The 26,577-nt window shown below is 45.5% G+C and overlaps 1 protein-coding gene across 2 annotated transcripts in view; it reads left to right on the top strand.

Annotated features, from left to right (window-relative positions):
• The window catches only part of DST (dystonin), a 509,263-nt gene that overhangs the window by 379,735 nt on the left and 102,951 nt on the right, over positions 1–26,577 (top strand). For both annotated transcript variants that reach the window (XM_030198986.1, XM_030198985.1), the window contains 2 exons: positions 18,902–19,105; positions 20,113–20,344. In XM_030198986.1, the coding sequence (XP_030054846.1) occupies positions 18,902–19,105; positions 20,113–20,344 (436 nt within the window). The remainder of the gene's footprint in view (positions 1–18,901; positions 19,106–20,112; positions 20,345–26,577) is intronic.

The raw sequence follows: 26,577 nt of genomic DNA, 5'->3' as shown, positions 1-26,577 counted from the left end.
TCTTTTTAATAAGTCCATTAGTCTATTGGCCACGGCTTTAGGGGTTTCCCCCATTTCCCATTTAGTGGCCCGAAATTTCCTCCTATACGCCTGGGTACTAAGCCCATATCTGTCCTTAATGGCTTCTTTTAATCTTCCATAGTGGGCAGCATCGTCAGGAGACAAGTCCCGAAATGCGGCCAGGGCCTCCCCTGATAGGGAAGGGACTAACCGCACGGCCCACTGCTCGTGAGGCCAATTAGCCGCCACGGCCACCCTTTCAAATGCTGTTAGGAAATCATCCACATTGTCCCGCTCTGTTAACTTCCCCCATGCAACTGTGTTCATGGATAAAGATCCTACCGCACTGCTGCCTCCTGGCCCTTGTCCTACTGCTCCGGTTTCCACGTCCCTTGGAGCTGGGATCCCTCTCTGAAAGAACTCCTGGAGCATTTTTAGCACTGGCTGCTGTTGATCTCTCGCAGCCGTTAAGGAGTCCTCTACCATCTTCGCGGTCAGCTCCTGCTGTTTTTGGAACTGCATGGTCATCCACGCGAAGATTTCCTTGGGATCCATCCCGGGCGACGGAACCGTTTCCGGAACCCAAGACGGGTCTGCGCCTTTATCAGCGTTGGCCCCTCCGTCGGGCTTCTCAGCTGGGCTGGTCTCAACCTCCTCGAGCGACAGGTCCGAAGCAGAAAAAAAATTTTTTTAGATTTGATCCCACTTCTGACACCACTTGTAAAGGTGCTGAGCGTCTCTCCGCCTCTGGGACTATTCGCCTTTCTCAGCCTCCTCTATCATACACTTCTTCTCCAAAAAAAACAGGAAAACCACAGGATCAAACAATAAATTTTTCCTTTTATTTTTATCCTTCAGCTTGGTAGAACACAGCCCGGGCTTCCGCTGCTGATTCCCCTCTTCCCCCTTAGTCTTGGGAGAAGCAGCGGACCCGTCAAGAAACCCTTTTCGGGCCGGTCAGGTTTATCAGAACACTGCCCCCCCTACCGCCGGGTTCCCCTAAGCCTAGTTCCGGCAAGTACAGCTGGCCCAAAACAGCTCAATATAACTTGGCTTTAAATCCACAGTTCCTGTAACCAAGCTCTCAAAACAGTTCAATATACTTTGGCTTTTAAATCCACAGTTCATGTAGCCAAGCTCTCAAAACAGTTCAATATAACTTGGCTTTTAAATCCACAGTTCATGTAGCCAAGCTCTCAAAACAGTTCAATATAACTTGGCTTTTAAATCCACAGTTCAGGTAGCCAAGCTCTCAAAACAGTTCAATATAACTTGGCTTTTAAATCCACAGTTCATGTAGCCAAGTGTGGACTCAAAGCCTGGGGTCCCTCCCTCTTGGTCAGTCTCTCTTTCTCACCTGACCTCCTCCCGCTTTGACCCCTCTTTCTTTGGCCCGGATCCTCTCTTTTCCAGGGCCCTTCTTACTTCTATGCGCTCCTCTGGGCCAGGGCAGAAATGTCCATGGGCTCCTCCAGGGCCTGCTCCTGGGCAGTTACCTCCATCTCCCAAGGCCCCCCTTCCCTCTCCTCCTTCTCAGGAGCCCAGTCCATGCTCTCTTCGCCCCACCCTTTTTCTCCCAGCTGCTCCTCCTTTTCCTCATTAACCTTTTCCCACCTGTTCCACCTCCCCCTCCCCCAGGTTGTAGAATTAGTATTTCTCCTTCCCTGGCAGCCCCCTTCTGGCGCCTCATGGGAGTACGCCCTGGTTTGTCTCCCTTGTACCCAAGGTGGATGCTGGGAGTTGTAGTTTCTAATTTGAAGTCTTCTCCTGGGGAAAATCTGCCTGTAAGGGCGAGACTCCTCTGGGGCTTTTTGGGGTTTGCAGGGTCGTTCCCCCCCCTTTTCTTCCTGCTCTCTACTATTCTCCACATATTCTTTACAATATTAAAGATGTGCATTCAATTTGTTAGCATGCCTTAAAAAATGTAATTTTTACATTCATTAGAAAGTCATAAGACCTGTTGAAAATGAATTTTAAGAAGAAAGCTTAGAAGAAATTGGGAGACAAATCCAAAAATATTTTCCATGCACATTGCTAGTGAATGTTTGATTAAAAAACAAATATATATTTATATATATATAGGGAAATATATATTTATATATATATACAGGGCTTTTTTTGAGGAGCTACTGGAGGGTACTGAGTACTGGCACCTTTTCCACTGACTGCTAAAATTGACCCATGGACCCCAAGTTTTAATGAAAGAGCTCAGGCTCCACACACCAAGTCAGGATCACTCTCCTATCCACAGAAAAAGACAGAAAAATTCCATCCCAAAAGCTCCTCCTCCTTCAACAGAGGTAGGCCATTTCACTCCTTCTTTCTGATACTACTAGGGAGTTAGAACTTCCTTCCACAAGAAGGAATCTATAGAGAGCTTGTCCACCATTCAAAAAACCTTTCTCTTTGTCCACATAGTCTAGCTTAGCAGTCCCCTTTTCCTTTAGGGTGAGCGGATCTCAGTCAATCCTTTGAACTCCTTTTCTGTACAGGGATAACAGGACAGTTTCCTTGTTAATTTTTTCTTTCCTTTTTATTCTTGGAGAACGAAGAAAAACCGTCTCAACGTTTATGAAAGAGGAAAGTAAAGCTGTATGCAAATTAGTTCCAAATGAATCAATGACTTCTAACCCTTGCTCATCACCACCCCCTCCATCCGGCTCAGTCCCAATTTAAGACAGCTGGTTCCAAGCAGTATTAGCAAAGTCCTTCAGCAGTTCATCAAATAAAACTCTTCTTATGGTTTATCTTTCTCTTCAAAATATAAAAAAACTCTGAATGATTCCACCAAAAAATCTCAACTTAAAACAAAAACATGTGGAAACCAACTTAACCTTTTAGAACTTCCTCAATTAATTTTTTAATTTTTTTAAAAGGGAGGAAAAAAGCCTAAGCAGTCACTAGTTAACGCTGTGGAAACTGGGCACTGTTTGTTTAACCCAGTCAACTCTCAGCATAAGACCAATAGCTTCCTTCTCACTCAGACCAATTATCGGCAAAAACCTCCCAATACTCTTTTTGTTTCTTCACAATTCTCACATCAAACATGCAATAAACTTGTATATCTAATTTTAAGTTACACAGCAAAGAAGCACTTAACTTAAATGTGTTCCATCTTCATCCTGATCCCAACTGGAACCTCTTTCACCATCATAAGTTTCTTCAGGGAAAACGGTTAATCTTATAAGCTGCGTGAAAAAGAAAAATGTATAAATGATAAAATAGGCTAAATAGAATTATATACTAACTCCCTTAAGGCACATACTTATCATCTTGCTGTTGATACTTCATGTTTACTGGCAAAGATCCTTCATGTAAAATGATGCCAGTGTTCAAAAGGACACCAGGTTTAAATTGCGCCTAAATTTTGGTGTGGAACTGCAGACTTATGCTAGTGTTCTATAATAGAATTCACACTTAGTATTCATCATCCTTGCACCTACATTTCATTGACCTTATGAGAATTTACTCCTTAAATGTGTAACTTTGCGCCCTGTCTACACTTCACCCAGACACCAAGCATGCGTATGTCAACCTACAAGCTATATGCTGTTGGATATATATGCATATAAATTAGCATTTAGGCCGTGTATTGGCATATATTGTTTATTGGGTTTAGTAAACCTCCTAATCTGATGCAGAGAATTAAGCGGTGTACAATCTAAAAACGTAATACAGAAGAGGAAAGGAATGCCAAATATCAAATAGGAAAGACAATTTAATTCACACAGAGCCACATACTGATTACATGCTGATATTCTAAAGATTTGTACATGTATGTGGTGCCTAAATATAGGCACCTGTTTTATAGAAATACCCCATTAATGCTGAAATAAATCAACTGATTATTTTGAGTGATTAGATAAGTGTTTAACTTGAGTAAGTATATGTTGAGTGGAAAGTAAGGTTGCAATATTGCTTGATGGGCAACACATGAATTTTCAGATTGGTTTTAAATATTACCAGTAGTGCACTTTATTGCACGTGTTATGTATCAGGCTTTGTCCAGTTTTCTGCATCTTGTCTCCATGTAGACTTAAACACTTAACAAATTATGGGTCCAGGAGAATTTGTAATACCAGCTGGTTGAACAGCCCAGCTGCCTTTCAGTATCTACAGTACACAAGGGACATGGTTTCCCTGAAGATGTTAAGATCAGATATATTACCTCATCGTTTAAAAAGGAACACATACTACATGCTTTTTTGTTTTCTCAATAGACACCCCCCCCCCCCCCCCCTTGGCCGAAGTTCCGCCAAGCTTGAACTGAAGCATGTTATGAATTATAGATGGCTAATGCCAAACAAGTTAAAACAATAATTCTTGTCAAGAGAAATACTGATTCCATATCATCAAGCTGATCAATCCATAGACTGGTGGGTTGTGTCCATCTACCAGCAGGTGGAGATAGAGAGCAAACTTTTGCCTCCCTATATGTGGTCATGTGCTGCCGGAAACTCCTCAGTATGTTCTCTATCTCAGCAGGTGGTGGTCACACACAGCAGCAGCTCTGGCTAGGCCTCCAAGCCTAATCCTTAGGTTTGTTGAGGCCTGGGGTTGAGGGCTCTTTTGAGCAAGTGCAAACCTGGTGGTGCCAGGTCCCTCCTTTTCTCCCCCCTCCCGCTGGCTCCGTTTAAAAAAAAAAAAAAAAAAATTTTAAACGTCTTTAAAGGCGTTTAATTCGACGTTTCTTTAAACGTTCATTGCAGCTACTCACTGGGACACCAGTTCGTTACAGCTCGGAGCGGCAAGCAGGTAATTTTACCTTTTTATAGCGGGCAGGGGGTTCCCCGATTCTTCTCCTCGTGGCATATGGCGTCGGAGGGCGAGGGCGCAAAGGGTCGCTCCCCGGATCGCTGGAGCGCTTCTAGAGGGGATGCGGGGGTTTTACAACCTGATTCGCCCTTGATGGGTGACAGTTTAGTGACCGATGAATGTCCCGGTCGTTCCTCCGGCGTGGCGGTTTTTTCCCGCCATAAACGCCCATCCCCCGCTCCTCGCCTCCGCCATCTTGGCCGGCCACGCGGCTCGGACGGCTTCTTCATGGGCCGCCCTTGAGGTTGGAGACATTAATGCCATGAACGCCCTTAATTTGGGCGACGGCACAAAGCGGCTAAAGTTAAGCGCCGTTCTTCCCGCGCGGCTCCTTCGCGGAGTTTCGCGCCGGACGCCATTTTGGATGCGCAGCATGTCTCTCCCCCGCTATTGCGAGCGCCGGTTGAGAGTGCGTCTAGGGCTGTTGCCCAGGCTGCGGAAGTGCACAGTCTGGGGGGTTTCTCCCCCGAGTTTGTTTTGCTGCTGCATCAGGCTTTCCTCATGCAAAACGCTGCCCCTGCTCCCTCTTCTGATAAAGAGGTTGAGGTTCCCAGAGGTAAACGCCCTCGGGTTGATTTCCAGGCCTTGGAGGACTTTGTCTCCTCCGATGTAGATGAGGGCAGCGTGTCTGAGGTCTCCCAACGGTCCTTTGCGGATTCCTTGGAGGAGATAGATCCCCGCTCGGATGGAGCGGATGACCCCTCTGCAGCGCGGCTTTTTAGCCCAGAGGATTTGCCCAACCTGTTGTTACAGGCCATGGACACTTTGAAGATTTCCTCTCCGGAGGACGTCTCTCCCTCAGCCCCTGTTGGCTCTGCCATTATGCTGGGGACGAAGCGCCCGCCTAGATCCTTCCACGTGCATGATGCCATGCACACCTTAATTGCGGCTCAATGGGATGTCCCGGAAACGAGCCTTAAAGTGGCTAGGGCTATGTCCCGCCTCTATCCTTTGGCTGTGAGTGAACGTGAGGCCTATCTGTGGCCTACCGTGGATTCTTTAATCACTGCGGTGACTAAGAAAACGGCGTTGCCGGTGGAAGGTGGCACGGCCCTAAAGGACGCCCAAGACAGAAGATTGGAGGCGGCCTTAAGGTCGTCCTTTGAGGCAGCTGCTTTAAGTTTGCAGGCCTCAGTTTGCGGCTCCTATGTGGCCAGGGCGTGCCTGACTATGGTGCAGCGGGCTTCCCCCTCGGATCTTTCCTTGAGGGCTGATTGGCCGGCCCTGGAATCGGGCTTAGCCTATTTGGCAGACTTGCTGTATGATGTCTTGAGAGCCTCAGCTAAAGGCATGGCTCAGACAGTCCTCTGCGCGGCGGTGGCTTTGGCTGAAACATTGGTCTGCTGACCACGCCTCTAAATCCCGCCTGGCTAGATTGCCTTTTAAAGGCAAGCTGCTCTTTGGGGTCGAGCTGGACAAAATCGTGACCGATCTCGGCACATCTAAGGGCAAGAAATTACCAGAGGTCAGGGCTCGGGCTAGTACTCGTCCCGGTACCTCCAGAGGACGGTTGCTGGAAGCCCGTCGGTACCGCCCGGGCAAGTCGGGTTCCTCTGCCCCCTCTTCCTTCAAGAGGAATTTCTCCCCCAAGCAGCATTCCTTTCGCAGAGACCGCCGTCCCGGAGGTGCTCCCTCCGGTCCTCCCCCAGGGTCTCGTACCCAATGACGGGGCCTTGGTCCACGCCCCAGTGCAGATTGGAGGACGGCTGTCCTCGTTTCTGGGCGAGTGGACCACTATAACTTCAGACGCGTGGGTGCTGGAAGTCATCAGAGACGGCTACAAGCTAGAGTTCTGCCAACCCTTAAGAGACGGGTTTGTACTCTCTCCCTGCAAGTCTCCGGTCAAGCTGTGGCAGTGCAGCAGACCTTGGACAACCTGATCCGCCTGGGTGCGGTCGTTCCGGTGCCAAAAAAAAAAAAATCAGATTGGCAAGGGACGTTACTCCATTTACTTTGTGGTTCCAAAGAAAGGAGGTTCTGTCCGGCCTATCCTCGACCTCAAAGGGGTCAATCGGGCCTGGAAAGTGAGGCACTTTCGCATGGAGACTCTCCGCTCTGTTATAGCGGCAGTGAAGGCAGGAGAGTTCTTGGCTTCCTTGGACATCAAGGAAGCGTACCTGCATATTCCCATCTGGCCTCCTCTCCAACGCTTTCTGCGTTTTACAGTCCTGAGACGACACTTCCAGTTCAGAGCCCTCCCTTTCGGGTTGGCTACTGCTCCGCGGACCTTTTCCAAAGTAATGGGGGTCATAGCGGCCTTCCTGCTAAAGGAAGGAGTACAAGTCCATCCTTATCTGGACGACTGGTTGATCCGAGCCCCCTCTTATGCAGAGTGCGGCAAAGCTATGGACCGGGTAGTTGCTCTTGTGAGCTCCCTGGGATGGATCATCAACTGGAAGAAGAGCCAGCTGCGCCCGACTCAGTCCCTGGAGTATCTGGGAGTTCGATTCGACACCCAAGTGGGCAGAGTGTTCCTGCCAGACAATCGGATTGTCAAGCTTCAGGCTCAGGTGGACTAGTTCCTAGTAGCCTCTCCTATTCGGGCTTGGGACTACGTGCAGCTGTTGGGCTCTATGACGGCCACGATGGAAGTAGTGCCCTGGGCCAGGGCTCATAGGAGACCACTACAGCTATCTCTGCTGCTGCGCTGGACTCCGATGTCGGAGGATTATGCTGTGCGCCTTCCCGTGGACCCAGCAGTGCGCAAGGCGCTGAGCTGGTGGACGCAGACAGACAAGTTGTCTGCAGGATTGCCTCTGGTGACCCCGGAGTGGATTGTCGTCACGACAGACGCCTCTTTGATGGGCTGGGGAGCCCACTGCTTGGGAAGGACAGCGCAGGGGCTCTAGTCTCCTGCAGAGGCAAGTGGTCTATCAACCTCCTGGAACTCAGAGCCATTCGGTTGGTGTTATTGGAGTTCATCCCGGTACTGGTGTTGTAGCCTGTACGGGTCCTGTCGGACAATGCTACGGCTGTGGCCTATATCAACCGCCAGGGAGGTACCAAGAGCGCCCCTCTAGCCAAGGAGGCTATGAGTCTTTGCCAGTGGGCGGAAGCGAACCTGGAGCAGCTTTCAGCGGCCCACATTGCCGGAGTCATGAATGTCAAGGCGGACTTTCTCAGTCGCCATACCTTGGAGTCCGGAGAGTGGCAACTATCTGCTCAGGCGTTCTTGGACATCACGAAGCGCTGGGGCCAGCCGAGCCTAGATCTGATGGCGTCATCGGCCAATTGCCAAGTGCCGCGCTTTTTCAGCAGAGGACGGGACCCTCGATCCCTGGGAGTAGATGCTCTTCTCCAACAGTGGCCGACACAAGAGCTCCTCTATGTGTTCCCGCCCTGGCCCATGTTGGGCAGGGTGCTAGACCGGGTGGCAAAGCATCCCGGCAGGGTAATCCTGGTGGGTCCGGATTGGCCCAGACGTCCCTGGTATGCGGACTTGATCAGGCTCTCAGTCGACGATCCTCTGCGGCTGTCAGTGGAGCAGGGCCTGTTACATCAGGGTCCCGTGGTGATGGAGGATCCCTCTCCCTTTGGTCTTACGGCCTGGCTATTGAGCGGCAGCGTCTGAGGAAGAAGGGCTTCTCAGACAAGGTCATCGCCACTATGCTGAGAGCGAGGAAGCGCTCTACTTCTACTGCTTACGCCAGGGTTTGGCGTATCTTTGCAGCATGGTGTGAAGCAGGCTCACTTTCTCCCTTCACTGCTCCAATTTCTTCAGTGTTGGCGTTCCTGCAAGAAGGTCTGGAGAAAAGCCTGTCGCTCAGTTCCCTTAAAGTCCAGGTAGCGGCTCTGGCTTGCTTCAGGGGCCGCCTGAAGGGTGCTTCCCTGGCTTCGCAGCCAGATGTGGTGCGCTTTCTCAAGGGAGTTAATCACCTGCGCCCTCCTCTGCACTCAGTGGTGCCTGCGTGGAATCTCAACCTGGTGCTAAGAGCATTGCAGAAGCCGCCTTTTGAACCCTTGTCGAGGGCATCTCTGAAAGACCTGACGTTGAAAGCAGTCTTTTTGGTGGCTATCACTTCAGCCAGAAGAGTTTCCGAGCTCCAGGCGCTCTCATGTCGAGAACCTTTTCTGCAGTTCACTGAGGCAGGAGTGACTATTTGCACAGTGCCTTCCTTCCTGCCCAAGATTGTTTCTCGCTTCCAGGTGAATCAGCAGCTCTGTCTCCCTTCCTTTCGTAGGGAGGACTACCCAGAGGAGTACTCCGCTCTTGAATATCTGGATGTGAGACGAGTCATCATCAGATACTTGGAAGTGACCAATGATTTCCGGAAATCGGATCATCTGTTTGTCCTGTTTGCAGGTCCTCGTAAGGGTCTGCAGGCTGCTAAGCCTACAGTGGCAAGATGGGTCAAGGAAGCCATTGCAGCGGCTTATGTGGCCGCGGGGAAGGTGCCGCCTATCCAGCTGAAGGCTCACTCCACGAGAGCTCAGGCGGCCTCGATGGCAGAGGCCGGATCCGTCTCCTTGGAAGAGATATGCAAGGCGGCAACGGGGGCTTCGGCTCATACATTCTCCAAGCATTACCGTTTGACTGTGGCTGCACGGGCGGAGGCCCGGTTTGGAGCTTCAGTGTTGAGGTCAGGGATTTCTATGTCCCGCCCTGGGTGAGTACTGCTTCGGTACATCCCACCAGTCTATGGATTGATCAGCTTGATGATATGGAAGGTAAAATTATGTATAATCATACCTGATAATTTTCTTTCCATTAATCATAGCTGATCAATCCATAGCCCCTCCCAGATATCTGTACTGTTTATATTCTGGTTGAATTTTAGGTTCAAGTTTAGCCTTCAGTTACTTCAGGAGGACTTCGTGTTCAAGTTCTTCTTTCACTTGGATTCTTCAAGAGTTGAGACGAGTTTGTGTTACAGTGAGCTGCTGCATTCCTCTCCCCTCCATTTTACGGGGCTGGATTGAGACATAAATTCTGCCGGCACTCCCTCCCGCTTCGTGCGGCTGTAGGGCAGCTTTGTACCCCTCCCGCTTCGGCGGTGTTAGGGTCAGTCAGCTCCTCCCGCGGTTGCGGTTGCAGGATAAGCCAGATCCCCCCGCATCGGCGGGTGTGGTGTCCCTCCCCCGCTCCGCGGGGATGAGCTGGACGGATTCCCCTCCCCCACTTGTGTGGGGATGAGCTGGGTTAATTCCCCTCCCCCGTTTCGGCGGTGGTGAGCTGGGCAGAGTGTCCCTTCGTGGGTGTAATTCTCTAAGTGCTGAGTCCTGCGGATGGAGCTTTGATATCGACATACTGAGGAGTTTCCGGCAGCACATGACCACATATAGGGAGGCAAAAGTTTGCTCTCTATCTCCACCTGCTGGTAGATGGACACAACCCACCAGTCTATGGATTGATCAGCTATGATTAATGGAAAGAAAATTATCAGGTATGATTATACATAATTTTACCTTTCTGGGCTTTGTCCTAATATGCTTATTATGTACTACAGTCAGAGGTGACCCAAGGCAAGATGCCACCCCGTCCTGGGCCAAGTTCTAGTATCTCCCCCCTTCCTTCCTCTACCCCTTCCCTGAGTTTACCTTCTTTCTCCATTTTTTTAAAAACCGGTGGTGGCAGCAGCGGTTCCCATAAGCTGACCTATCGCCGGCACTGGTCTCTTCTCTACTGTGGCCACCTCTGAGGAAACAGGAAGTTACGTTAGAGAGGTGGGCCACAGTAAAGAGAAGAGGTGGGTGCCGGCAGCAGGGCGGTGTATGTGAACTGCTACTGGTGCCGGCTTTTAAAAAATGGAGAAAGAAGGTAAAAAATATAAAAAGAACGTAAAATCGGGAAATGGGGTAGAGGAAGGAAGGGAGAGAAGCCGCTCCCGGAATAGTATAGCCCAAGGTCCCAGCCACCCCTTACTAGAGTGTGACAAATCACAATTTATTTCACAACCATCAACTCATTTTTTGGGGTGGTTATTTTTTTATTTTTCCTTCCATATTGCAGCTTTTTAAACTTTTATCTATGTATCTGTTTACTTAAACATGTCTATAGCTTGGCCATTAATAATATTTCTAGGTAAAAAGCAAGAAAACCTCATAGAGGTCATTTTCTAATGGCTAATGCATGCTCAAGCCATTTTGGCATGTTACCAAATATAGGGCCCTTTTTGAATATCATTACTACTTCACCCACTCTTCCTGTTATCCAGGACTGATGCTCTGCAGAATAGGTTGGAGGGTGAAGTTGATTCAATATTATTAAATCTGGTCCATGGCTCAGTTATACAAAGTCCACTGTTGGAATGAGAAGTCCATAGGGAGTTTAGTTGAGTGCTAAATGAAGGGACTTATTTTTGGAAGAGAAAAACATCCAAAAAGTGTCATAAAGCAGCATTTGGACAAATTTTTTCTCAAACCGTCCAAATTGGTATTTTCAAAACCTATTTTGCAGATGTTTATCTATGCAATTCATCTGCAGTGCGTCCAAACCATAAGGGAATGTTTTGTTCTAGGCCTGTTTTTAGAACGAATATGGCACAAAAAGGTGTCCTAAATGACCAGATGACCACTGGAGGGAATCAGTATTAAGTATAAATTTGCAACGAGTTTGTCAGTCAGTGCACTGAAATGTGATGCGTTGCCTGGTGAACCAACACCAATACCTTAAATTTAGTTTTCAAAACATAATTTCAGAAACGTTCAAAACAAGATAATTCCTTCTAATTGTCACGAAACACCTAGCCACCTGCCAGGGGCTACTCGCAGCCACTTAGAGGGTCTATCCTCAGCACAGCTGAGGTCTGCTTGCACCTGCCGCTTGTGCTGTACACTAGCACCCTCCTCCCACCGACGAGGTCACAACTGCCTCTGGGCGAGTCTTCCACTCTCAAATTATCCCCAGTGATTTCTAGGTTACTGGGGCCACACTCCCAGTGTTCCCATAGTTCCCAGAAAGCACTAACAGACCCAAAACACAAACCACAAGGATTCTTTATCAGTTCAGACAGGCAGAGGCTATAAACAATTATTTAATGTCTTAAAAATTGAACAATGAACAAAAAAAAATAACAACAAGTAATTGAAATATGGATCCATTATAACACTAACTAAACATTTGGTTACATTCTAAAAAAAAAAAAAAGTACCTGGGGAGATCAGGACATATAGCTGTTCACCAGTCATCAAATATAGCTGTTTTTTACAGGGCTTTAGGAAAGAGCTCTCTCTCTCTCTCTCTCTCTTTCTTTTCCTCTCTCCTCCTCTCTCCTTTCTCCCGGGCTGAAACTGGAGCAAAAGCCAGTACAATTGAAATGAAAATAGCTCCTGGGCCAATCAGAGCCAGTCAAGACAGTATTTGAATAAAGCTGCATCACTCAGGCATTTCATTATCAGTGTTAACTAAGAGGCACTTTTACTAAGCTGCGTAAGTGTCTGCCAAAATGGTAATTTCATTTTTCGGCATGCGTCGGAGAAATAATTTTTATTTTTGGACGTGTGTATCGGATGCGCGCCGGTCATTACTGCCCGGTTACCGCGTGAGTCTTTACCGCTAGGTGAACGGCTGGCGGTAAGGTCTCTCGGACCCAAAATAGATGTGCGGCAATTTTGATTTTGCCGCATGTCCATTAACGGCAAAAATTTTAAAAAGGCTTTTTTTTACAGGTGTGCTGAAAAATGGATCGGCACGCACCCAAAACCCACACCTACACTACTGCAAGCCATTTTTCAGCACACCTTTGTAAAAGGAACCCTAAGGAAAGAAAGGTCAGTTCTTTGTAAATGCTTAAAACATAACTTACACAACCTACTGGCCAAACTAGAGAAATGCACTTCAAGATTTAATAAAGGCAATTTTACAGGCTTAAGACATATTGTTCTGTCTCACTAATCCGATCAGAAATACCATGAGTGACCTTCTGCAAATGTGCAACAGGGGATTCAACAGAAGCAGGTAACAGAAGAATGAATTGGATCTTAAAAGACTATAGCCATTGGCATAATGGGACTAAATAAACATTGAAAAGAACAGCAAATAATATGAACCCTATGGGATGTTGGTATCCATGAACCCTATGGGATGTTGGTATCCAAAGTTCTAGAGGAGGATAACTTAGTACCCACCTGGACCTCTTGTTTCATTCCATGCAAAAATGATCCAAACCGTTGCAGTACAGGCCCCGCAAGGCCAGACAAAGTCAAACATTTAATAAAATAAAATGATGAACAGTATCAATTGCAGTCTAAATATTAAGCAAGACAAGAAAATAACTCCTACATTGATACAACCCTTGACAAAGGATGGCCAGTGTAGATAATAGAAGTGACTACTATTATGAGCCTTGCAGAAGCCATGTTGAAATGGGTCTAAGGCTGATTCTCTCTTTACATTTGATTCAAATACAGGTACATTATGGGACACTAGTAGTTTAGACGGCAGATTTTACCTCCAGTCATTATAGTTGGAAATTGAAGAGTTATTTGATTGTTGATTTATATTTCACATGCCTAGTCTGGTTTGGTAGCTGTTGAATTAGTTTTCAGCAATACAGAGTACAGCAGGAATATAAATTAACACCAGATCAAAAATTATCTCCACCCTGTTCTTAACAGATATCACAATTAGAGGGTCAGAAAATCTATTCCCATAACACTCTGAATATTATGCAGAAAAGGAATCTTGCTATTCTCATTTAGCTCCGGTTCAGGTGCCAGTTTGAGCTAAGGGAGAAATGGGCCATGCTGTCTTCTGCCTGAGACAGTGGAGATTGATTTAGTTCGCAAGGTCACACACATAATCTTAGGCAAAATGCAATTATATGTTATATTAGGAAGAAAGGTTTGACCAACATATATCATAATCCTGGTTTTGGGCATATCCATTTTACAGCCATTGATTATACCTACATGTTTCAATTGATAGCATGCAGTACTGTCAATCTCCCAAACACATATTAATTAATTATATAAATCAATCTCTTAAAATCAGTTTCCATAATAGTTATGGATCCATATATATATTTTAATGTGTCCGGGGATCTTCAGATTTCTTAAAGGTTTCCACCATATGGGAACTGAGTCCCAAATCATTAATGGTGTTCCTTATATCCTCATTGATCCAGCCGTGAATCACACTTCAATTTATGTTCTTTTATTTTATCTTTATATGACCGTTTTTTTCAAAAAAAACTTTATCAAAATCTGTCAGAACTTTTCAAAACCTTTTTTTGGATTTATTTTAAAAAAATATAAATAGTACTTAGCTTGGCTTAAAGCATTTAGCAGCAATAATTTTTCATCCAACCAAACCTCTGCCAACATGGCCAAGTTTCGTTAAACTTCTTCAGGGAAGAGGCTAGCTGTAACGAAAAGCAGTGCATTAATTCCAGCATCCATCAACTTTCACATTCTCAAAGTTCATTAAAATAGTTACCATTTCTATGTTCGCTCTCACTTCTCAGAAAAAAATGGCTGCGGCGTTTCACACAGCCTTCATTATTTAAATAGGGCACAGCTGATCGTGAATTCTGTAATCTGATTGGGCCACAAGTATATGTAGGCAACCAATCAGATGAGCGACCACCAATCTAATTCAGAATTCAATCCATATGGTTGTAACGTCCGAAGCTGAAAAATCATTCTTTGTTCTTTATAATTCAAAAAAGATCCAGCATTACCACCCTCCCAGCCCAGCTGGACTTGATCGATAACACACCATTTAATATCTTCTAATTGATGTTCCTTCTCTATCCAGTGTTGAACTATCGGAGCAGATGTTACTTTATTTTTTATCCGAGATTTATGTTCATTAAGCCTAGTTTTAACTGGACGACTAGAGCGTCCAATATAGATCATATTACAAGGACAAATGATGGCATAGATAATATTCATAGCATAGCAACAGATGACAATATTAGAAAACTAACATTTGCTATTCAATACTGAGAGAGATCTTGAAAGATGCCAATGAAGACATTCACAAAATTGTATTAAAACTTTATTTACTCTCCAGCTGATATGCAGCCCGTAGCGGTCAGCATATTTTTACACTGACCGTAGCTGGCTAGATTAGACCCAGTGTTCTGTGCTGGGCCATGTCCAGGCACTGGCGCTGAACATTGGGTCTAAATTAGATGGGGATGTCCACCGGAGCCTATGTGGCTCCCGGATGATATTCAGCCGTGGTCCGCATATGGGACTCGCATAACTATTTCTGTCTTTAAAAGCCCTCTTGATCACCCTCCTGGCCTCTGAAATTGCCCCTTCTCCCCAGCCCATGAGCATCAGAGCCTCCCAATCCCCCTTCTTCCCAATGTCTAGATAGGCCCCCCCAGGCCTACCTGTCTCCCTGGTGGTGCTAGTGGGGTCGTTGGGAGCAGGAACAAAGCCTCCTCGCTCCTGCACCTTGTGGCTGCACTTATTTATTTATTTATCTGTTACATTTATATCCCACATTTTCCCACCTATTTGTAGGCTCAATGTGGCTTACATAGTACCGGAGAGTTGGAAAATGGCTGCCACGAGGGGCCTTTGCTCCTTCCTCCATCACCTCCCACTGGGCCAACAGGGATACAGATAGGCCCCGGGGGGCCTAGTAGATCTCAAGGATTGGGGATATGTTGGGGGAGGGGCTTCCAATGGCAGTGTGCTAGGGGAGGGGAAGGGAAGGCGGTAGGCTTCTTGGGGGGAGGGGAATTGAAAAATAAAAATATTATTCAGGCCCCAGCCGATTCAGGTTAATTTAGGACAGCTTTATTCAACAGAGAGCATTGGATTAACTTCTGTGGGAGGACCAAGGTTCCTTTTGTTCCTTTATTCAACAGAGAGCATTGGATTAAGTTTTGTGGGAGGACCATGGTTCCTTTTGTTCCTCCGATTCCTGCTCTTGGGAGCAGATGGTTTCCTTGTCCTTGCATGGCTATCACTACAATAAAAGTGGAGAGCTGCATTAGAAATGCTTGCGGCAGCTGGGACTTGAAATCTCCATTGAGCAGGTGTTCAGAGCCCTGCATATTTTACTAGTAGTGGATTATAGTCAATGGTTATGCAAACTAAATGACTTGCTCTTAGTATCTTGGGTATACACATCAGATACTTGGACCCCATGTGCATGAACTGAAGGAGGAACATAATTACATTTTGCTTTCAGAAACTGTGAAAACCATGGCTGCTTACAGAAGCTTTTGGGATCCAGTTGAAGATAAACTGTTAGTTGTTTCTTTGTCTTGTTTTATATTTTATTGCATATTATAAATGTTTTATAATTTATTACTGCAGTAATCTGCTTTGATGCTGGTTGTATGAGGCAGAATAATAAGAACAATTATATCAAATAACATTAAATGCCACTGGTCATACTGTAATCCTGCAGCCACTAACATCTTATGGTGGTGTTCAGATCAAATTATTCCTGAAGAGATGGCATCACAGACTGTTTGTGCTGCTTTTATATATTCAAACAATGATGTCAAAATGTTATTACAATCTTAGAAACTGTGCTAAAACAGTACAAGTTTAGGGTACTATACCGCAGGCTAGTGAATTCCACAGTATGTGTCATGCATTAATGAATTAATGAGGCTGTAAATAAAGGCGTGCATGCCAAAAAATGTATTTTATTTTCTTATGTCATTTATGGAATTTTTCATTTCATGTGTTTGTTTGTTTTTTTTGTTGGGGGGGGGGGGGGGTGAGTGTTATCACTAGTGTGTACCATTTAACCGTAATGAATCTTATCGCTCAGTAGTATGTGCTGTTCTTCAGCAGTGTACTATTTATAAATAGTGTTCATTATTGTTAAGCCAGGGTAAAAAATAAAATGTCATTTTATTCCTGTCATCTTAGGTAAAAATGGTATGAAAAGGCATGAGAAATATTTTTTATTTTTTCAAAGTTGTCTCAAATGAATGCTCATCCCTAGCTGGAAAATACTGTGTGCTCCTGGTCACATTACTATTGGATAGTGAGACCCCATCATGGTCTATTATTCTTAAAGGGGCCAAGGCGTCTTAAAAAAAAATGTCTAAAAAAATGTCTCCTCAATACCTTCTGCCCCCTAGGAAATAATGTATGAAGGATAGTGGCCTCTCCAAAGATTTTGTAGTATTTTGTAAAAAATATGGTAAAACTCACCTCCAGCCCCCTCCACATATTAGCAAAGGAATCCCAGCCCTAGTTTGGGGCCCCAAATTAAAAATGTGTGGCTAATGGGTCCACTGCCTTGAAGTTTTACTGCCTTTATTGAAAACCTCTGTTCTGCTCTGGGACCCCCTACCCACCCCACCTATCCTTCTTCAAGCCCGAACTCAGCCCAAAGGCTCAATTGTTACAGCAGACAGAAATAATTCCCATTCATTTCCTCCTGTGGTGGCCATCTTAGAAATTCAGCATATCCTGACCCCTAATTGTTCTTTTAGTATAGCACTAGGAGCCAAGATATGTGTTTCCAAGTGGCCGCTGCCTATCAGGAAAAAATAGAAAATGATCCTGCCCCCTTCAGCATTTGAGGCTTTAGGGTGAGTTGGGGCTGTTGTGGGGAGGAGGTGGCAGCCCAGGGGCAAGGCATAAGGTTTTAAGGATAGGGAGTGGGGTTTAAATGTGGCAGAACTTTGGCCACACATTTTGAACTTGGAGCCATGGAACAGGGCTTGGGGAGAGACAATGTCCCACTAGAGCAAAGGGATTCCTTGTTAATACGTGGAAGTGGTTGGGGTCTAGATGGAGGGTCTGCCATAAGGGAGATCCTGCCATAGTTTTGCAGAAGGTCTTTGGGAGGATTTTGTATTTCAAACTGTATCTTTCAGGAAAAGGTGGACTGCTATGGCGGGGGGAGGCAGTGGCGTTCCTAGGGGCGCTGACACCCGGGGCGGATCGCCGATGCGCCCCGCCCCCCGGGTGCAGCGCCCCCCCCTGGAACAGCGCCCCCCCCGGTGAAATAACCCCCTGGGTGCAGCGCCCCCCCCCCCCCGGTGAAAGACCCCCCCCCCCCCCGAGTGCATGCCACTGGGGGGGGTGCCGCGCGCCTGTCAAAGAGCTGACAGGCGCGTGGCACCCTCCCCAGCGGCGTACACCCGGGGTGGACTGCCCCCACCGCCCCCCCCCCCCCTTGGTACGCCACTTGAGGGGAGGATAGGACTTACTTTCTTCCTAGACACTACAGACTCTTCAAGATGAGACCTGGGAGCATCAGATCTTCAGTTAATGAATCAATGTTCCTAAGGAGAAAGTAACTACATCTTTAAATGCGTAGATAACTTTCCTGGAATAATATGGTTTGCTAAATTTAGAAATAATGCACTTTTTCCATTTGCATAATGAGCTGCTTTTCATGAATTTTCAAACAATGTAGCATTGTTTTTACCATGAGCTGGGCTTGAATTTTTTTTTGTAGTACAGCTGTGTTATTGCAGCATAACATTCATCAAGACCAAATTACTTTGCATTGAGTGACCTTTACCCCCTAATTCTATAAAAAACGCTAAAAATGTGCACGCAGACTTGGACATGCACCCAGTTTGCATGCACATTTTATTTGAATAATGAGCTAATAAGTGCAAATAATTGGCTCTTTAAGAAACAATTATTGGCATTTATTAGAATCAGTTAACATGTACGCGCATAAATTTGGGCATGGGATTCATGCCTAAATTTTACACATGAGTTGGAAAAGGGGTACAGAAATGGGAGCCATGGGTGGATCAGGGGCGTGACTTTTATTTATGCGCATTATTATAGAATAAGGGGCCTCCACACCTAAGTATAGGCATGTGCATTTGCACCACATTTTTGTTGGTGCAAATGGTCGCGCCTAAATGTAGATGCGATCCCTGGGCTTAAGCGCTGTTCTGTAATTAGGAACGGTTTATGGAATACCACTATGTGCTTTTTTTGGCGCCATTTATAGAATAATGTGCAGTACCGTAGTAAATAGGCCCCTGAGTGAGAGAAAAGGTTTTAATGATACATTACAGAAAATGTAGGTATTCCATAGAATGACTGGTTAGAGATGGCTCTCCATATTGTTTTAAAATTTGAGAGTATTTGTTGAGTATTCTTTGCCAGCAGATTGTGTATGGTACCTAAATAGCTGTCATGCTAAGGTGTGAGGCTAAGGTACCGATTGAACTGTTTGGTTTTGTTCTAGCAACTACGTGAACTGATAGCCGAACACAAGCCTCATATAGACAAAATGAATAAAACTGGACCTCAGTTGCTGGAACTAAGCCCTGGAGAAGGATTTTCAATCCAGGAAAAGTACGTGGCTGCTGACGCTCTCTACAGTGAAATTAAAGAAATTGTTAAAAAGCGAGCCATTGCTCTGGATGAAGCAATTTCTCAATCTGCACAGGTATCCTTTAATACTATTCACTATTGTGCTCATACATTGGTTATTTTAGTGAAAACAAATACACATGCATATGTCATTCATGTTCTGATGGGATGTAGGTTAACATTATAGTGTATTAGTCTTTACTTTTGATACAATAATACAATAAACTGTCAATTTTAATGCAAAAATTTACTTCCAAATATATTTGAATTTTATTAATATGGATAATTAAAGCAAAATAATATATTACACTTTAGTACATCGACCTATTAAGTTTGATCTGGTGATTTTCCCCCGATTCTATATAGGTTATCAAAATGTGGTTGCGGATCCCAGATCTGCGCACAAACTAATTAGTTAATGGATCGTTAACAATCAATAACTGGTGTTAATAAGCACTCATTTGGGTTTATGCTGGGATCTGCCCTGCACCCTGTTCTATAAAATACGCATCTTAATTTTATAGTGCACAACTCAATAGGGGGTGTAGTCATGGGGAAGGGTGTGAGTGGGTCGGAGCATTCCCAGAAATTTGGCATGATATTATAGACTAGGGTCATTTACGCACCCAACTGCTATTAGTTGCATGCCGGCCTTTATACCAGGTTTCAGCAAGCGTGAGTGCGGCACCTAAAGTTAGTCACAAGATCTGTGCTAAATTAATGTTCAGTAAAGGATGTTCCACGCTGAGTGCCATTTGCAGAATATTAGTTTAGCGTGGATCTTCCCGGCACCATTTATAGAATCCTCCACTTTAAGATGAAAGACTGTGGCCTATTGTGAACATCTGGTTCTCAGTGCTGTTTAACCAGTGTTGTCATCATCCAGTTCCTCTATAAAATGCATACGATTAGAATAATGTTTATTTCTTTGTACTGTGATTACATTAAAACTAGGCAAGTGGAAGCTCAGTTATAGATTCAGAAGATTACTTTTGCTGTATTTTTTTGGAAATTTTTGTAAGTACATGAAGCCTTACATCATTTGTGCCATCCTGCCCCCTACAAATTATTGTCTTTTTCCAGTTCCATGACAAGATTGATCCGACTCTGGAGAGCTTAGAGCGCATAGCAGAACGCTTAAGGCAACCGCCTTCTATCTCGGCTGAGGTGGAGAAGATTAAAGAGCAGATCAGTGAAAACAAGAATGTGGTAGTGGAGCTGGAAAAACTTCAGCCAGTGTATGAAATGTTAAATCAGCGTGGAGAAGAAATGATTGCTCGCTCTGAGGGTGCTGATAAGGATATCTCTGCAAAAGGTAATTAATTTTCTGATACATTTGGTTTCCAGATGGATAATTGCAACTATATATTATTGTACTGTCTCTGTTTTGAGGTTTACTTTGAAAACTATTAAGCAACTTTTGGCAGCAATACACTGCATTTATATTGGAGTGCCACATTTTCAAAGTTAAGTGATGATATAATATTGTTTTTCGCTTCAGCTCTGTTTGATGGAGTTGGGAGATAACCGAACATTTATTTGAGACTGAGACTAGAATACACTTTTATGCATGATTTATTACTGGTATGGACTGGGGTTTTTTTTTCAGTAGTGGATTTTCTCCATAGAAAGGGAGTTGTTTCCCACTGCTGTTTTTACAGTCGAGAAGAAGCCTGTGATAGTAAACCCCACTGAAGTTTGTTAAAAGTCTACAGCTTTCCTCAGGATAGTTGAAGCTTCTATGTTGATTTAAAATATAGCTCTTGAAAGCACTAGAAATAGAGGGGTATTTTCGATATGACATCTAAGTCCAACTTTGGAGCATCCAAAATCCAAGTGGGGTATATAAACATTTTCAAAACAGACAAATATCTATCTATCTATCTATCTTTTTTTTTTTTTTTTTCAAAAATGGCTGTTTGCTAGTTGTTTTTATGCTCTGTGCACAAAATCAAGTCATCGGTATGTAAGAAGAGCCAACATTTGTAATAGACTGGCTACACGGACATCCCAGGAGAGCAATGGGGCACTGCAGTAGACTTCAAATAAATGCTCCCAGGTACATATCTCACCGTTGCTCCCTTATCTTGTCTGCTGAGCACCCTAAAACCCACCACCCCCAACTGTACACCAATACAGTAGCTGTTAGGGTGAAAGGTGCACTTATATGTGGGTACAGTGGGTTTCTGGTGAGTTTTGGAGGGCTCACAGTTTCCACCACAAGTGTAACAGGTAGGGGAAGGTATGGGCCTGGATCCACCTGCACTACACCCACCATTAGTCTACTCCAGGGACCTGCATGCTGTTCTAATGGACCTGAGTATAACATCTGAGGCTGGCATAGGCTGGTAAGAAATGTTTTTAATCACAGTTTTTGGAGGTGTGAGAGGGTTAGTGACCACTGGGGAGGTAAGGGGAGGTCATCCCTGATTCCCTTCAGTGGTCATCTGTTTATATAGGGCACTTTTTTGTGGTTTATTCATTAATAAAACAGGTCTAGACTAAAATGTCCAACTTGTAGCCCTGGATGTTTTTGTTTTGATCCACTATGGCAGAAAAACATCCAAGTGTTAGGAACTCTCAGATCCCGCCCTTAACACACCCCTGACACGCCCCTTGTGATTTGAACAGACTTAGTAGAAAAATATCTAAAATTGGTTTCGAAAATACCAATTTGTACATAAGTACATAAGTAATGCCATACTGGGAAAAGACCAAGGGTCCATCGAGCCCAGCATCCTGTCCACGACAGCGGCCAATCCAGGCCAAGGGCACCTGGCAAGCTTCCCAGACGTACAAACATTCTATACATGTTATTCCTGGAATTTTGGATTTGTCCAAGTCCGTTTAGTAGCGGTTTATGGACTTGTCCTTTAGGAAACCGTCCAACCCCTTTTTAAACTCTGCGAAGCTAACCGCCTTCACCACTTTCTCCGGCAACGAATTCCAGAGTTTAATTACATGTTGGGTGAAGAAAACTTTTCTCCGATTTGTTTTAAATTTACTACACTGTAGTTTCATCGCATGCCCCCTAGCCCTAGTATTTTTGGAAAGCGTGAACAGGCGCTTCACATCCACCTGTTCCACTCCACTCATTATTTTATATACCTCTATCATGTCTCCCCTTAGCCGTCTCTTCTCCAAGCTGTATAGCCCTAGCCTCCTTAGTCTTTCTTCATAGGGAAGTCGTCCCATCCCCGCTATCATTTTAGTCGCCCTTCGCTGCACCTTTTCCAATTCTACTATATCTTTCTTGAGATGCGGCGACCAGAATTGAACACAATACTCAAGGTGCGGTCGCACCATGGAGCGATACAACAGCATTATAACATCCTCACACCTGTTTTCCATACCATTCCTAATAATACCCAACATTCTATTCGCTTTCTTAGCCGCAGCAGCACACTGAGCAGAAGGTTTCAGTGTGTTATCGACGACGACACCCAGATCCCTTTCTTGGTCCGTAACTCCTAACGTGGAACCTTGCATGATGTAGCTATAATTCGGGTTCTTTTTTCCCACATGCATCACCTTGCACTTGCTCACATTAAACATCATCTGCCATTTAGCCGCCCAGTCTCCCAGTCTCGTAAGGTCCTCTTGTAATTTTTCACAATCCTGTCGCGATTTAACGACTTTGAATAACTTTGTGTCATCAGCAAATTTAATTACCTCGCTAGTTACTCCCATCTCTAAATCATTTATAAATATATTAAAAAGCAGCGGTCCTAGCACGGACCCCTGAGGAACCCCACTAACTACCCTTCTCCATTGTGAATACTGCCCATTTAACCCCACTCTCTGTTTCCTATCCTTCAACCAGTTTTTAATCCACAATAGGACATTTCCTCCTATCCCATGACCCTCCAGTTTCCTCTGTAGCCTTTTATGAGGTACCTTGTCAATCGCCTTTTGAAAATCCAGATACACAATATCAACCGACTCCCCTTTGTCCACATGTTTGTTCACTCCTTCAAAGAATTGAAGTAAATTGGTCAGGCAAGATTTCCCCACACAAAAGCCATGCTGACTTGGTCTCAGTAATCCATGTCCTCGGATGTGCTCTGTAATTTTGTTTTTAATAATAGCCTCTACCATTTTCCCCGGCACCGACGTCAGACTCACCGGTCTATAATTTCCCGGATCTCCCCTGGAGCCTTTTTTAAAAATGGGCGTTACATTGGCCTTCTGTGAGAAGGACATTCATGCCGTTGCTATGTCTCTGACACCCTCTTTATTTATTTGGATTTTAGATCACAAGTAGCAGCAGTGGGATTTGAACTGGCCACCTCTGGATTGCAAGACCAGTGCTCGAACCACTAGGCCACTCCGCCACTCCACTCCCTTGAAATTTGGTCATCCCTGTGGGGGGGGGGGGGTATGTGTGTGTCAGCGGAGGCATAATGAAGGCGTGCACGTCCTCATCTGCCCCCCCCCCCCCACAGGGACGGCCAAATTTCAAGGGAGTGGATGAGTGGCCTAGTGGTTCGAGCACTGGTCTTGCAATCCAGAGGTGGCCGGTTCCAATCCCACTGCTGCTACTTGTGATCCAAAATCCAAATAAATAAATAAAGAGGGTGTCAGAGGCATAGCAACGGCATGGATGTCCTTCTCACAGAAACATCCACATTTTGGACGTCCTCAACTGCCTTCGCTTCCCCTCCTTAGGAAGGAAATCGTGTGCAAATGAGCTAACAGCGAGTAGCTCATTTGCATGCATTTTCCTTCATGCATGCCCGTGCCTTTCTGGATCAGGAAGAACTTTTTCCATTCAGTTAGTGGGACCAGTGCACTATGAATGCTGGCTCCTCCCGCGACCAAATGGCTTGGATTTGGTCGTTTCTGAGATGGGCATCCTCGGTTTCCATTATTGCCAAAAAACGGGGACGACCATCTCTAAGGTGAACCTAAATTTCATGATTTGGGCGTCCCCGACCATATTATTGACGTCCGTCTTGTTTTGATAATACTGGTTGCCCCGCCCCTTTACAGGGCCGTCCTTAGAGATGGGCGCGCTTAGAGATGGGCATCCCCGTTCAATTATCCCCCTCCACGTAATCCAACTAGTGCCTTGTGGAATATCAAGTGAATACCATTTATTTACTAGTTCAATTTTTATGTTCTGGGCAACTTACAGTAAAATCACATAGGCATAAAAGCCAATATGAAACTGTGTAAACATCTAACCATACATCCAAACGCATCATACAGTCACATTATATAAAATCTATCAGCAAATAACTAAGAAACTGCTACTAACAATAATTTACCAATTCATGTATTGCTACCATGACCTCTTCATCAAAAATCCTTACCACATGGAAACACCTTACAATGTGTCTTGAAACAAAGGTAATTTCTAATTCTACATACATCCTTTAGTGAAGACGTCCGTAAGTATAGTACCATAGAAAGAGTTCTGATGGCCTGATGCACTAAGCTTACTGTGCTTGCAACGTTTGCTTTAGACAGGTTGGAGCTGGTCTAAAGCAAACCTTGTTTAGTGTCTAACGCACAAAGGTGTTCTGCGTGTCTTTAACTGTTTGCTTTAGCTGCTAGCAATAATCCAATGCAAATGTATAACAATGAGCACACTAGTATTCAAATGAGCATTCCATGTGATACACAGAAAGGAGCGCTGACCTTTATTGTCCAGAATTTTCTGGCAGGTCTGGAGCTGTGAGGGCGACTTCTTGGAAGAGCACTCTGCTTGCATTTTTCAATAGCAGAACTTCTCCGAGAGCCGAGAACAGCTTAGAGGGATGGAGAAACAAACAGCCAGTTGACTGGGGAAAGCCCCTATGATGTCAACTGTGTGGGGGTGGGGGGAAATCAGTGTGGGAGAGCAGAGGGCCAGAAACAAGCAGACAGCCCATTGGCTGGGGGAAAGCCCCTATGATGTCAGCTGGGGGAGGGGGGCAGAGGAACAAGCAGACAGCCAGTTGGCTGGGAGAAAGCCCCTATGATGTCAGGGGGGGGGGGCTTTCAGCAAGGAGGAGATTTCCAAGCAAAATCATCAGGGGCAGCCTGAGGGAACGCAAGTAAGCTGCAGGAGAAAGGTGGAACCAACATCAGAACAACAGGGGAAAGGAGACAGGTGGACAGTGGAGCCAGCAAAAGTACCTCAGGGGAAAGGAGGGATTACAACAGTGGGATTATTGGGCATGCACAAAACATGGACACTGACCAAGAGACTGTTCTGTGCATATGCTAGGTGCTTTCCCTACCAAGCTGCTATGAGCCTCTGCCAGCCTCAAAGGTTATACCCAGCTCCATGACAGCAGTATGCAGGTCCCTGGAGCAATTTTAGTGGGTGCAGTGTACTTCAGGCAGGCAGATCCAGGCCTACCCCCCCCCCCCCCCCCCACACACACACCTGTTACTCTTGTGGTGGTAAATGAGAGCCCTTCAAAACCCACCACAAACCCACATGTAGGTGCCCCCCTTCACCCCTTAAGGCTATGGTAGCGGTGTACAGTTGTGGGGAGTGGGTTTTTTTTTGGGGGGGGGGGGGGTTGGTGGGCTCAGCACCCAAGGTAAGGGAGCTATGCAACTGGGAGCAATTTGTGAATCCACTGCAGTGCTCCCTAGGGTGCCTGGCATATGAGGGGGATTAGTGCACTACGAATGCTGGCTCCTCCAATGACTAAATGGCTTGGATTTGGTCGTTTCTGAGATGGGCGTCCTCGATTTCCATTATCGCCAAAAATCGGGGACGACCATCTCTAAGGTCGACCTAAATGTGGAGATTTGGGCGTCCCCGACCGTATTATCGAAACGAAAGATGGCCTCCCATCTTGTTTCGATAATACGGGTTTCCCCGCCCCTTTGCAGCACCGTCCTTAGAGATGGGCGCCCTTAGAGATGGTCATCCCCGTTCGATTATGCCCCTCCACTCCTTTTCGGTTATAAAACTACCCCTTCAATGAATTAGCTTGATGCACTTAATGTAGTTTGATGAGATATCAGTTCTTATAGGAGTTGATATTCAGCCGGCGGCACTCAGCATTTTGCTGACCGCCTCCAGCGTTATGCCCAGTAATTCAGTGCAGGACCATTTTCAGGCTCCGGCATTGAATTTCTGGGTTTATGGAGTCGGCTAAACTGTAGCTGGTTAAATGCAATATTCGTGACTGACTTTTATGTGGTACTATTTATGCAGTTACCTTAGCTGGTTATGTACTGAATATCAGCACTAAATGAGCCAAGTACCCCCAAAATTGCCGATTTTGAGTTAGATGCTAACCAGACATTTTCAGTGGCACTAGCCATTTAAGTGCCGCTGAAAATGAGAGGTTAGCCCTGATCAAGTAATTTAACCAGCCAGAAGCCATTTCTAGCTGGTTAAATCGCTTTGAATATCAACCCCTAATGTTTGCACCCTGGTGCGCCATAGCAAACTCTCCTAGGTGTGCTGTGGCACATCGCTCCCTTCTTTCCCCTCTGCAGATCCGGCATCTGCTGCTTCCTACTTCTTCCCTTGCCGCCGCTGCAGTGCTTGCAGCTTACATTTTTGTGGCATCCGCAATTCACACAGGCACTGCGGGG

This window comes from Microcaecilia unicolor, chromosome 3 (assembly GCF_901765095.1).
Source record: "Microcaecilia unicolor chromosome 3, aMicUni1.1, whole genome shotgun sequence".
NCBI lineage: Eukaryota > Metazoa > Chordata > Amphibia > Gymnophiona > Siphonopidae > Microcaecilia > Microcaecilia unicolor.
This window is presented reverse-complemented; position numbering and strand designations above follow the sequence as displayed.